Below are 13,309 nucleotides of genomic sequence, written 5' to 3' on the forward strand. Positions count from 1 at the left end.
TAGAGAGCGTAGTTGAAATTGCATTTTTACGATTTATCCCTAAAATTTATTCAAAGAGGTAATTTAAGGAGCCTATTGTGAAAGCTCTAATAATTGACTTCAAAATGAATAACATTATTAGGATTTCTTTCAATTCCAATTTTATTTTTATCCAACTTGCCCCACATTTCATGTAACTTCCATCCCCTTCTGACCTGACACACATAAAGTGTGAGCAATTTGTACTGCGAAACTTTATGCTTCCGCGGATCTCCCTCCAAAGTCTGGACATCCGGATTGTTCTTGAAATCCTAGGATACTCATTTCACCTGAAAAGGGAAGAAATCCTAGGGCAGTGTTTCCTAATCGCCAGATTAATCTAACGGCTAGAGATACAAAACTGTTCAGATAAAAAAATTAAATAAAAACCGCAATGATTAATTGTACATAGAAAACATAAACTGGCGTCAGTGGTGGAGCATGGAAAGTTGCTCCCACCATATCCAATAAACATACCTTTTTGTTCATCTCTCTCTCTGCATATCAGTTTACCTGTCTGGGTAGTTTTTTTAATCTGCAAAAAGAGCTCTCCATCTTCTTGTTTTCTCCTTCAGCATTTTCCCATTTCCCCAAAGCAACCAGAGGTTAGACAGAGAGTTTGAGAAATTAAGAGGTGCTCTGAGTCAGTTGAAAATTAAATACCCAGAAAAAAGAGAGAGGTAAAAAAACCACATTTACTTTGTAAAAGCTTTCTTCGTCTTCTAGCTTATTTTTTCTTATTTTTTCGTCTTCTAGCTTATTTTTTCGTCTTCTAGCTTATTTTTTCTTCTAGTTGGTTATAGAAAAACGAAAGGAAGAGACAAAGGGTGTGAATAGTTTAGTGATGCCGCCAAAAAATTCTCGAATGGCTGATGCCTGTAGGGCAATGAAGCCTTTTGGCATTTCCGAAGGTCAGACAAAGGCAGCGGTCAAAGAGCTTCTGAAAGTCTATGCAAACAGCTGGGAGTTTATTATTGATGAAAATTACAGACTTTTGCTGGACTTTGTTCTGGAGCAGAAGCCAGAGGAGGAAAAGGTTTGTTTTTACCTTCTTTTTTACTTTCTTCATGCTTTAATAAGATTTTGCTTTTTAATTTTTTGAACGATTGGATTAATAATCCAACGGTGGTGACTGCAATCTCTTAGACTTCTATAGTCCAAAAAATCGGGACTGTTTGTTTATTCAATGCTTTTCAATATTTTGTTTTTATTTATTTTTCATCTATTATATATGTCATAGAAGAGAAATATTGGAATATCTATTTAAATAGTTTTTTTTTATTTTGTGATACTTACTGGGCATCCTTATTTTCCCTTTAAAATGGAAAAGGAGCTTTGATGTATGAATCAAAGGTGAGCATTTCTTGCTGTATTATGTATAATAATATTCTCTCTATGCCCTATATTTCTGTTTACTATTATTACAAATTATTGGGGGGTTGTTTGTTCTATGTCTTCTCTCATCAACCACGCAGAGAGCATAATGGTTTTTTTTTTTTTAATATGATGAAACTGAAGTTTAAGTGTTTTAGCATTTCATATATTTTCGTGCCAGGGAGTTAGATCGAAGAAAAAAGAAGCTCCATCTTATGATAAAACTGAAGTTGTTGAACTTCCAACCAAGAGATATTGCACAAGGCAACAGAAAAAACAGGCATTGTCTCCTTTGGAACACTCCACATCTTGCCTTGAAAAGTCTCCATTAAAAAGGGCACGTCAGAGTAATGAGGATAATCTGTTTTCTGATTCGGAAGAATCTGAAGACTCTCAACCACTAATAAGAAGAAGTCGCCGAAGACACCAGGAAAGAGAGGTTTTGGACTCTGGGAATAACTTCGATCCTCTGTGTAATCGCAACACGCAACTGGAAGAAAGTCTCAATCTGATAGGTGAAGATAGTTCTTCAGATTTTGATGAAGACGGCTTGAAGTTGTTGGAAGTGGAATCGGTGAATACGGACAACAAAGATAATGTTTTTGATTTGCTACATTTTGTAGCTGCATCATCTACTCCAAAGAGTGACCTGGAAATGTCTATGATTTGCCACTCTTCTCCACAGTCTGATTTCTGTCCTCCACATTCTGATGAAGCTCTAGAAATGGTGGAAGAGACACACGTAAAATCATGTAGGGTTGAAGAATGCTTTGTGGAAACAGGAACTGATTCCATCTTTGATGAAAGTACTGCACAAGATGTTCTTGCCAGTAAATATGATCATCCAAGTTTTCAAAATGAATTAATTTTATGTAAAAATCTTATCAAGGTTATACCCCATATACCCAAACATATAGCTTTTGGTTGTTATGATGGTCTTCAATGCTTAATTGGTTTTGCAAGGAAGGATATTGAGAACATCTTTGGTGAAACCGCAAAGAGATTAAAGGTGATCCAAGGCCGTAGATCTTCAAAATTATGCAAGGTGGAGGCTGCTCATAGCTACCATTCTTCACTTGGAGTCATTAAATCCTTTTTTTATATTGATGACATAACTAGAGGTGAAGAAAGAGTGAAAGTTTCCTTGGAGAATGGAAGAAATGCTGAAGATCTGCCAATCTTTTTTTACATCCCCAATAATTTAGTTTATAAGAACGCCTGTGTGAAATTTTCTCTTGCTCGTATATCTCATGAGGGTTGCTGTTCACATTGTTTTGGGGATTGTTTGACATCACCAGTACCTTGCCTCTGTGCGGCTGAAACTGGGGGTCAGTTTGCATACACTCCAGGAGGATTCGTCACGGAGAAGTTTCTGGAAGAATGTATATCCTTGAAGCGGGAACCTAAACAAGACCACTACTTGTATTGTAGAAACTGCCCACTTCAAAGGTCTAAGAATAAGAAGAGTTCCATGCCGTGCAAAGGCCATTTGTTACAGAAATTTATAAAGGAATGCTGGTCTAAATGCTGGTGTAACAAGAAATGTGGAAACCGGATTGTTCAGCAAAGCATCACTGTGAAGTTGCAGGTTAGTTTGTCCTCTGTGAATTTCAAGGCCCTAGGTAATAATAACCAGATGGGTATAAATTCTAAAGGCGTCTAAGTGGTTTAATCCATGTTGCAGGTGTTTTTGACACCCGAAGGGAAAGGGTGGGGTCTTCGAACGCTGGAGGACTTGCCAGCAGGGGCTTTTGTTTGTGAGTATGTTGGAGAGATATTAACCAACACAGAACTACATGAGCGAAATGTGGGAAGTCCTGGTAACAAGAATACATGCTACCAAGTTCTACTAGATGCAGGCTGGGGTTCGAAGGGTGTCTTGAAAGATGAAGAGGTACTTTGCTTGGACGCTAACGTTTATGGAAATGTTGCGAGATTTATCAATCACAGGTGTAAACTCCGTACTCTTATATTCCCCAGCCGCTTCCTCCAACTGAGTGCTTATAATATTTATTAGATTTGTATTTCTAGACAAAGGTGATATTGCATAAGAATTATATTATTCTCTTCTATATAAATTTCAAGGTTATCTCTGACCAAAAAGTAGCTCAAGGTTATTACTTTCGTTGTATTGTTTGTCTTGCTTTTCAAGTTTTCCTCTCAGGGTCTTGGATTGATCACAAGCAGTTGTAAGTTTTGGATTTGTCGGCTAGTATGAAACAATATTCTTATTCTTCTATCGTTGAAAATATTTCTGCCTCTTAGAGAATTTATATCTACTTACCCTATTATGAAAGAAGTAATTTATGCCTAATATAAGTTGCATACGCATTTATATCTGATCGCACGAAGAAAATCTGATGCGCTTGGTTGCTTAACAACGATGTGTTAGTTTCATGTTGTATCAGGTATCTATATTCAGGTTTAGTAATATGAAGGGTTTGTTGAATATTTCACACTTTTGATAGGTAAGCCATTTATCTACTTCTTCAAACAAAGAAACTTTTAGATTACAAAAATTCTAGGTTTAGGGGTTTGGTCTTTATAGAAGAATCTACTTGACGCCACCTACAAGCATCTGTGGTGTGAACATGAGCTCATCTCTGCCACTCTGCCTCTCCAAACTCCCCAGTTTCTTTGTTCAGGATTTAAGGTTAATCACAGATTGCATGCGAACTTAAAAGTTACGTAATTGTCCGCTAAGTTTGCATCTGCAGTAGACCTGTAATTTAACTTTATACGTTAAGCTATTATCATTTGTAATAAACTTAATGAACAGTTATTAACGAGAATCATTTAAAGTAAGTGATGAAACAATATTCTTTTTCTGCTGTCATTAAAAAAAATATTCTGCCTCTTCTAGGTTTATATGTACTTACCCTATAATGCAAGAAGTAATTATAGCCTTATATAGGTTGTATCTTAACATCACAGGAAGGGAATGTGTTGCACTTATTCCTCACGTTTTTTGAACATTTCAAACTGTTGAATAGGATGCTCTGTTGATAGGTTATACCATTTATCTACTCCTCAAACAAAGAAATTTTCAGCTTGCATCAATTCTAGGTTTAGCGATTTAGCCTTTGTATAGAAGTATTTTCTTGTCAATTGTCTAATTATTTGACTGTATTCTTTTACATGGTTTGCAGTTTCTTTATACTCAAATTAATTCAGCTGACCTTGTCTGCCTAAAATAACTGATTTGGTTTCATGACTCCCCCTATTAACATTTTAGGGGTGAACACGAACTCATCTCCGCTACTCTGCCTATCAAAACTCCCCAATTTCTTTGTTCATTATTTAAGGTTAATCTTAGATTGCATGCATACGTCAAAGTTAAGTTATTGCCACGCGCAATAAACTTAACGAACAGTTATTATACGATCACTGATGAGCATCATTCCATTTCTGTATGCTTTATAAATTCTATATTAAGAGCCATGTTTCTTATTGAAGCTGTCTCAATGTCATTCTGTGCCGGAATGGTTTGTGTTCTTCGATATCTTGATTGATGGGAGCAGGCTAATTTGCACCTCCTTGAATACTTTATTTTTGTTGCTAAAATCTTCTACTGAAACGTTTTACATTTATTGGTCAGATGTTCTGATGCTACCTTGGTAGAGATCCCTGTGGAAGTGGAAACCCCAGATCATCACTACTATCATGTATGATTTTTCAGCATTCAATGATCTCATCCCTTCGATCTTCTTTGTACTACTAGTCGAACCAATTCTTCATACAAGTAAATATGATTTCTTTTATTTATTTCATGAAGATTGCCCTTTTCACAACAAGGAAGGTTGATGCCATGGAGGAGCTGACTTGGGTAAGCGGGGGGTTCGCCAGTATATGATATGTTATTAACGTGTGTTTGGCATCATCATCCAACTTTCAAATGCCTATGCCGTTTCAGGACTATGGCATCGACTTTAATGACCGTGATCATGATAGTGGCCGCCCCATGAAGCCCTTCCATTGTCTCTGTGGAAGCCCATTCTGTCGCGATCGTAGTGATATGAAGTGTGATGTGCGCCTACTCACTTACGTCCGACGGCGGCGTAGAGTGTAGCTTCAAGCATGATGCTCTTCATGTTTCTAACATAGGTGGAATGCTTTTTTTTTTTTAATTACTAATTTTGAAATCAGTTCTGCTGTGCTGTCTAATTGGTAAAATGGCTCAAGCAGAATCTCCAATTTTTTCAAACATAAATTTTTCATTCCTAATCTCAGTGGATTTGGTCAAAAATGGCAAAATTCAGGTCTGACAGGGTTTATCTCTAGTTTATTTATATTAATTATTCTTCCAAAACCTATCAGGTACCCTTTTTGTATATATTTGTTACACGCCTCATGCATAAAATTCTGTTCTTTGCTCAAGCATAAATTAATCCTGTATATAGCTCTTGGCACGGTCAAAGGTGACCAAAGGAGTACACAATCCAGTTCCACAGTCCAATTAAGGAAGCCAATGGAAGCACAAAGAAAACACAAAATACAAGCCCATCTAACACAAAAGAGGCTAACCAAGACCCAAAAAAAAAAAAAAAAAAAACAAGAGAAAAAAGACATTGTGATGGTTCGGTCCATTATTATGCAATTAGATCCACGTGGTTTGGACCTGATTCTATGAAAGTCCTTAGAGTTTTGACCTCATTCTATTTTAACACTTTAGTTTGGAGTTGATTTAGTTTCAACATCCCCAAGAATATATGCAAGGCAAGACACCCGGTACTATGAATTAGCGCATTATGAAATTGAAGCACCATTTGGATTTCAGATACAAAATATATGCAAGGCAAGGCTCATTGCATGTGGGAATTCACAACTAGCATGTACATACCAGCATCCAAAACAAGGTTACATGAAAACCATCTATATAACTTAGCTACAACTAAACTAGATGTGGTCCAAGGAATAGAACACCTAACTACAACTAAACTAAATTTCTTCATGGAACACTGGCATCGTACACCAATGGCCATAGGCCAACAGATCTTCACTTCTCTATCGCTAGCGCCTTTTGTACAGAGCCTAGATTCGATTATTCGTTTTGGAGGTTGGCAAGGTAACTTCAAAGCAGATGAATAAGTCTTCTTTACAGACTTCATATCAGAATGAAGCTCGCTGTGTTCAACATAGAATCATGATACAATCAGCAATCATAACTTTATTTGAGGACCATATATATCTTATTTAAATACGAAAAAAAAAAAAGATTTCTCCCAAAAAGAAGTTCATTATACAATTGACGAGCAGTTAGCATACAGAAGAAATACATAAGAATGAAATTATGTAAATGCTAAATTGGTAAATTGCCAAGTCTCCTAGTATGCTTACATTTGTCATAGCTGCTCACGGATGTAAGCCATTGATTTCAACATGGAACCTAGTGTATCTCTGGACACTTGAAACTTGACCTCCGTTTCTCCAGAAGTTGTCTTTGTATCTTGAAGCTGAAAAACCACAATAATGTAGATACATTGAACACTAATGATGATAAAATAATAATAATTTCGTACAAAATTGGATTACTTTAGAATAATAATGAATGTTGAATACATAGGATTCCTATGTTTGAATTTGCAGAGCCATGCATTTCTTGCTGTGTTTCCAAGCATCCTTAGTTTACTCCCAAAATTTCTAGACAGAAGCATTCCAATCCGAACAAATAGCATGAAACGCCCAACCCCTAAACTCAGAGGAAACCGAAGCCCACAAGAATGCCCAAAAGTGAACTCTGTCCCACAAATGGTCTGTATCGTCCTCCTTGCATCTTCAAAACTCCTTCTAATCCTCTCCATCCATACCACCCACAATATTGTCAACGCAGCACAGCTTCGTATCACCATACCTCTTTTCCATCCTAAAAAACAGCTCATGAATGGGGAGGCGCCCCACCATTTGTGTGCTTCTCTATTCATTAAAAACTATTATGCTTTGACGACAGAAAAAAGCTACAAGTTATATGGGACTTTGGTCCAATGACAATCTTTGGGGTGGTTTGGATGGAAAGGAATACAAGGACGTTTTGGGATATTGTCAGATGTGAACTGAGAAGCTGCAGTTTCTTCTTTGGTTTTTCTATTTTTTTGGGCTGGTTGTGTTGCTATTTGTGGTTGTCTATTAGTATGTTTTTGTCCTTATTTTGACCTCTGGTTCATTGTACTTCTATTTAAACCTTTCCATTACACATTTCTTCTGTTTCGTTTATTAAAGAAACCAAAATGATTTCGACAGATATCTAAATTGTCTTCAAGGACTTAGAAAGTTTATAGTATATGTGCCTTGTCTCCTTATGATAATAATTAAAGAGTTTACAACAGACTTAGTTTGAGCACACTGTAATTCCAGCATGAAATAGAAATTCCAGTCTAATAATAAAGGAAAAAAATTTGCCACGTTCCTTTGTTAAAGAATGGTATGTATGAGCATGCAATTTTAGTCATTGACTACAAATTACCTAATGCACAGTGCGACAGACTGTAAGCATTGCTGATTCATCAAAACATCATCATTCAACTACAGCAGGACAGAAGGCATTTTAAAAGTGAACAAACGAAAAGAGTAAGAATAGCAGCAATACTATTACTACTAATGGAAATTGTTATAGTAAATATTGTTTTGATGAGTTGCATGGTTGCACCTGCATAACCAATGCTACCTCTAAGGAACATCTGTACCTCACCCCTCTCAGTATGTTGTTCACAGCCCCAAAAAACACCCCAAGCTTAGTATTTCCTTCCTCAATACCCTCTTGGTATAGCTTTTCACACTCTAAAGTCCACTTATTTCCCCAACATTTTGCCAACAGGAAATCCATATATCCATACCTTCAGGCTCCAGCCCAGATAATTCCTGCAGCTTACTTGTTGAACTTAACCCATAATCTCTTTTGAAAGATACTCAATAGTGCACTTTACCCCCATAACCTTTAAACAGGCCTATTAATCCAGAAATCTTCAGTTACAAACTCACTCAACCACCTATACTGACTATAGATAGCTCAATTCAACTTCCTGTCACAAGTCTAACTGTGATGCCAATCCAATTGCAAAAATTACGGTGAAACCCAAGAAATTTCATTGTAAATACCTTAACACAAGGGGACAAACTGTGATGCGAACGAGATTGAAACTGTGGGTTTGCATACCTTCAAATTGATGACAGCTACTCTGTTGGCTGGTGCAGAGAGCTGCTGACTGATATAGGCCATCGATCTTAACATAGGCTCAAGTGTAACTCTTGTTAGCCTAAATTGTACCTCTGTCTCGCCTGCAGGGTTCTTGCCATAATCTTGGAGCTACAATAGACGTAAAAGAATATTAGAACAGCAAGACAGCCATATCAACAGCAACCTAACCTTCTCCTTCTAAAAAATAAAAATTATATATATTTTTTAATTTTTAATTTTTTTATCGGCCGGGGTGGAGACTACATGATAGGGGATAGCCTTTACAGTAAAGAGCTAGTACCAGGCTATAGATGTCAGTGGTCCAAATTCAGCTATTATGCTTGAGTAAATTATTTTTATATGTAAAACGAGAAGAATAATAATTTATTTTGTTCTTAAAGGGTTCAAATGGAAACTGCATGAATATTTAAATGGTTTCCAAAAGATGCTAAATCACCTCTGAACTAAAGTCACATTAGGTTAAAGAGAAGTACTCACCTAAGTAACTTAAGTTGAGGGAAAAGTGAGGACAATGGATTCAATGATTGGATACGCAACTGTTGATAATCAATAACACAAGGGGAAAAATTGTGCCTCACGTATCACTCAACTTAAATCACTCAGGTTGAGGAACAAGCCAGGACAATGCAATGATTGGATTTGACACAATTCTTGAGATCAATAATTCATTGAAGTGAATCTAGCTTGTAAATGCATTGTGCCTCACTTATCCCTTAACTTAAATCCCTCATCACTTCTAATAATTAAGGTAGCATGAGAACTCTTAAGTGAAATTAAAGATAACTCAAACATACAGGATGGTAAAGTTGGAAAATTCTACACATATACAGAAGAGACATGCATACCTTCAAGTTGATAACGGCCACTTTCCCAGCTGATGTTGAATTCTTATTTTCTATGATCCATGCCATGGACTTGAAACAAGTAAGGACAACCTACATCAATAATAGAAACCATAATAAGTCAACCCTATATCTTTAGAGAAGGTATTCCAAAATAAAAAAATCTAGAGATCTCAGGTATAATGGAAAGTTGGAAACACATAGCCACAAAAGAGGTATAAACAGAAACAAACGAAACAACTATAAACCTCCTTTAGATTCATACCGTGTTATCAGGGTGGGCACCATCAGGGTGAATAGAGACGGGGGCCATGCTGGGCTGATTCAAATCAGCAACAGGAACTCCTCCATCATTAAGATTAAAGCGATGTGGCAATGCTTCTTGCCAAGGCCACAACGAGGGGGCCATTTCGCCAAGAGGCAGTGGGGATTTCTTCATATTGTCTTCTTGTATATTTCCACTAGGCTGAGAACTAGGAGGTGTGACTTTAGCAACATTTTTCTTTACAACAGAAATCTTTTTCCCACCCTCTCGTAGAGCACTCATTGCTGCATTGTAAGTCTCCACAGCAATTGCCCCTTCCTCTGCATATTTAATGGCTTCCCGACATAAATTGTTAAAGCGCATGTTTAGTGTTTCAATACCTTGGTTCTCTGAACTCTGTTCATCTAGTCCAACCCCAGATTTGCCATTTCTTGTCCATCGCTTCAATATGTAATGTGGTGGAAGGGTGAGAACATTTGTCACCGTGAAGACAGTCAAAATATGTCTACATAGGATACCCGAATATTCAAACATCTGACAGCTGCAGCTTGCTTTCATCTCGGAGACATTTAATGTGACTATATACGCCTTGTCATCATGTTCATATTTTGCAACCCTGTATTTACTAACCAGTCCATCACCCTCAATTTTATTTGCAGTATAAACAAAAGTTTCTACCAATTCCTCTTGAAACTTTGCGAAAACCTTTTTGGTATACAGGTTAGCTGCCTGTTGTTCCATTGGTGATGGTGTCTTCAGTACTGGTGTTGTGCACATTGTATCATAATCTGCTTCTATTTCTTTTTCTAATGAAAGTTCTAGAGCCCTTTCGTACTGCTTAAAAAACAGAGGTATACTTGTCTGTTGATTCACATAGCCATCAAAGAAAGAACTAACACCTTGGTTTGAGAAAATTGCAGCAAAGAAAGTACCACGAAAATAGACTGGGGCCCATTGCTTTCGAGCATTATACACTGCCTGCAGCCAGTCATTCCTCAGAAGATCGTATCTCTCAAGAAGGGATGCCCATGATGATTCGAAATCCTCAATTGTCTCTGAAAAGTTGATGCAGCTATATAGCTCTCCGTATAAGGAAGGATGAGCAAGATATGTATGAGCCAGTCGTTCTTGTCCTTCTCTTAAAATATGCCACTTGCATATGCAGTGCCGCGTTTGTGGAAACACATGAGCAACTGCTACTTGTATGGCTCTATCTTGGTCTGTAGTTATAGACACAGGAAGCTTATCATTCATGGCAGAAAGCCATGTCCTAAACAGCCAAGTAAAGGAAGACTCGGACTCATCTAGAAGTAATGCACAACCAAACAATACCATCTGACCATGATGATTTACACCAGTGAAAGGAGCAAATGGGACTTGGTACTGATTTGGTCGATACATTGTATCAAAAATTACAGCATCACCAAAGTAATTATAAGCTGTCCTAGATCTTGCATCAGTCCAAAAGACATTAGTCATTCGGTTCTCATCATCAAGTTGGATAGCATAATAGAAGCCAGGGTTTTCAGCCTGCATCTTCTTGAAATAGTTAAGAAGATTTTGAGCATCTCGTCCAAGTGTTCTCTTTCGACTAGACGGCCTTATATAGTTAACAGGCCCAAGATTCCTTGCTGGGTGACTTGGTTCTACAGGGGAGACACTCCTACCTCCACGATTGGGTTCATAAGAGACATGATTACCCTCTGTGGCAAAGTAAACATCAGTAGTGGCATCCAAAGTCTCAGCTGCATTCTTTGTAGCACCAGCAAAGTGCCTACGGGGTCGAAGGTAATGGACCTTACTAGGACTTACCATAGAATGGTTGTGGTCCTCAACAAACTTTGTCGCAACCCAACTGTTTGCACCCTTTCTCTCTATACGTAGCATGGCATTGCAGCTTTCTACGTTCTTTCTTTTGAATACCTCTCTCGAACATGCAAAGTCCCATGTCACAATTGGTCCATCAGGCTTAGTACGACTGAACTGACCAACATGGGTGCTAAAACCTACATGCCTGGAATATGCATCATAAAGAGTCTTGGCAGCCTCCTCTGATTCGAATTCCATTCCCACATGTGGCTTAGTATTCCCATCATCCTGAATACTTATTTCCCTCCCTGTAAAATTTTGATTTACATTCTGCTTTTCACCTGGTTCAGTGTTTTCTTCCATGTGATGTTCCATGTTTTCCCCCTCAACATCTACCACCACTTCAGTGTCCATGACAGTTTTCTGAAAGATATGAACAACTATATCATTCCTTTTGGGCTGACTATGAAGAGTTCCTCATGGCTATCCCCACCGAAGCGTCAATAAAACAAGCTGATTAAGTATACAAAAATATCTATGAACTAGAGCTAACTATTATATAAAAAGTTCAAACAAAAAAAAAGAAAAAAGATTACCGAGATCCACAAGGCAAGGTGTAAGTGGTTGTTCACCAATACCCTGCTCAGAAACACTCAATGGAAGGAGAAGAGCAAAAACCTAGCTGGAAATAACCAAACTTCAAGAAATATACTGATGAATACTTCATGTTGCGCAATCCAATTTTACGTTTCCACGTGTTTAACATGAATTCTTGCCAATGTACCATTTCTAACATGACATGATCATAACACAATTTGAGAAGGACTTGAGGTGCTGCATTGCATACCTTTGTATGATCTTAGAAGTGCCAAAATCTTTGTTTAATATTTTGTTTAAAAATTAAAAAATGTTCGGGTCGTTAGAGTAGTTCCTGATTTCTTTGGGTTACAGAAAAGAAAATTCAATAACAAAGGAAGAAAAAGAGAAAGCCATTCAGCATAATTCATTTCTTTTTTGTTAAGTTTAAACTAATTCGTAACATTTGGAAACCACACAACAGAGTACCACTTTTCTATTTCTTCTTTACCCAAAACTATGACAACTGCATAATTCCCATCAGCATTAAAACCACTCACCATACAACCATCAAACAATATCCCAACCCGTGTTTTCCATTTCCAAAATTAAATTAACATTCACTTCTGTAATCAGTTCAAGAACTCAGAATGTTGTTAAAACCAAACAAAAGGCTTTCAACAAAATGGGATCAAATGGAGCAAAGAAATATGCATAAAAAGTAAAGCCTCACCTGGTTTCTTCAAGCCTCAATTTCCGATTGGGAATCCAAGTGCCATTGTGGTTTCAGTGTTCAGAGCATGTGTTTTAGGGTTTGTCAATTTGGGGGTAAGTGAGAGTTCACGAGCATAGAGCTCCAACTTTTGTTCTGAAGGAGTAGCCGAGTGGCTCAGTCTGAGTGCATATACCCCCAAACCGAAACCCAGACCCAGAAAAGAGGCTGTCGTCTTCGTCTCTACCTTAATTTTCTTTTTTACTTTTTTTCGGTTGACATTTTCACTCTCCAAATTTTTCTTTTTTACTGTTTCGTAATTATGACGTGTACGTAAGGTGCACGTGCAACTGAGTTGCCAACTTGGGGAGTCTAGATCTTCTGTTCTTATTTTCCTTATGCCCTCTTTGTATGCTTTCTCAAACATATATATCGATGATAATTTACGTATTTATTCATGTGATGATATCGTAGTTTTTACGATTTTTCCGCGAATTTATCTAGGTGATATTTCGCAACAC

At 37.4% G+C, this 13,309-nt stretch overlaps 2 protein-coding genes across 12 annotated transcripts; one reads left to right on the forward strand and one right to left on the reverse strand.

Annotated features, from left to right (window-relative positions):
• On the forward strand, positions 479 to 5,944 carry LOC18785805 (histone-lysine N-methyltransferase SUVR4). 4 transcript variants are annotated; one of them, XM_020557099.1, is made up of 7 exons: positions 479 to 698; positions 812 to 1,371; positions 1,574 to 2,980; positions 3,077 to 3,342; positions 4,991 to 5,057; positions 5,168 to 5,218; positions 5,306 to 5,944. In XM_020557099.1, exons 2-7 carry the CDS (start codon positions 1,357 to 1,359, stop codon positions 5,459 to 5,461), a joined length of 1,962 nt encoding a protein of 653 aa, XP_020412688.1. In that variant the 5' UTR covers positions 479 to 698; positions 812 to 1,356; the 3' UTR covers positions 5,462 to 5,944. The 4 variants fall into 4 exon arrangements, 3 of the variants coding, with proteins under 3 accessions (XP_020412688.1, XP_007219244.2, XP_020412687.1); XM_007219182.2 differs by having other exon boundaries at positions 812 to 1,054; XM_020557098.1 differs by having other exon boundaries at positions 822 to 1,054.
• Positions 6,125 to 13,151, reverse strand: LOC18785793 (protein FAR1-RELATED SEQUENCE 3). Of its 8 annotated transcripts, none has more exons than XM_020557092.1 (8): positions 12,810 to 13,151; positions 12,097 to 12,178; positions 9,692 to 12,013; positions 9,430 to 9,519; positions 8,543 to 8,692; positions 7,853 to 7,911; positions 6,730 to 6,845; positions 6,125 to 6,516 (listed from the first exon to the last, which is right to left on the reverse strand). In XM_020557092.1, the coding sequence occupies exons 3-7, from the start codon at positions 11,912 to 11,914 to the stop codon at positions 6,779 to 6,781; spliced, it is 2,589 nt and encodes an 862-aa protein (XP_020412681.1). In that variant the 5' UTR covers positions 11,915 to 12,013; positions 12,097 to 12,178; positions 12,810 to 13,151; the 3' UTR covers positions 6,125 to 6,516; positions 6,730 to 6,778. The 8 variants fall into 8 exon arrangements, with proteins under 8 accessions (XP_020412681.1, XP_020412682.1, XP_020412680.1 ...); XM_020557093.1 differs by having other exon boundaries at positions 9,692 to 11,923; positions 12,097 to 12,182; XM_020557091.1 differs by having other exon boundaries at positions 9,692 to 11,983; positions 12,097 to 12,182.

The sequence above is a fragment of the Prunus persica genome, chromosome G2 (genome assembly GCF_000346465.2).
Source record: "Prunus persica cultivar Lovell chromosome G2, Prunus_persica_NCBIv2, whole genome shotgun sequence".
Lineage (NCBI taxonomy): Eukaryota > Viridiplantae > Streptophyta > Magnoliopsida > Rosales > Rosaceae > Prunus > Prunus persica.

Excerpts from the sequence above, each read along its gene's own strand:
- LOC18785805 (XM_007219182.2), top strand. The coding sequence starts at position 863 with ATGCCGCCAAAAAATTCTCGAATGGCTGATGCCTGTAGGGCAATGAAG. Across the intron at positions 3,343-4,990 it reads GCGAGATTTATCAATCACAG|ATGTTCTGATGCTACCTTGG; the intron begins GTGTAAACTCCG and ends TTTATTGGTCAG. Across the intron at positions 5,219-5,305 it reads CCATGGAGGAGCTGACTTGG|GACTATGGCATCGACTTTAA; the intron begins GTAAGCGGGGGG and ends ATGCCGTTTCAG.
- LOC18785793 (XM_020557094.1), bottom strand. The coding sequence starts at position 11,914 with ATGGACACTGAAGTGGTGGTAGATGTTGAGGGGGAAAACATGGAACAT. Across the intron at positions 9,520-9,691 it reads GTGCCCACCCTGATAACACG|GTTGTCCTTACTTGTTTCAA; the intron begins GTATGAATCTAA and ends TTATTGATGTAG. Across the intron at positions 7,912-8,542 it reads TAGCTGTCATCAATTTGAAG|TTGAATGATGATGTTTTGAT; the intron begins GTATGCAAACCC and ends GTCCTGCTGTAG.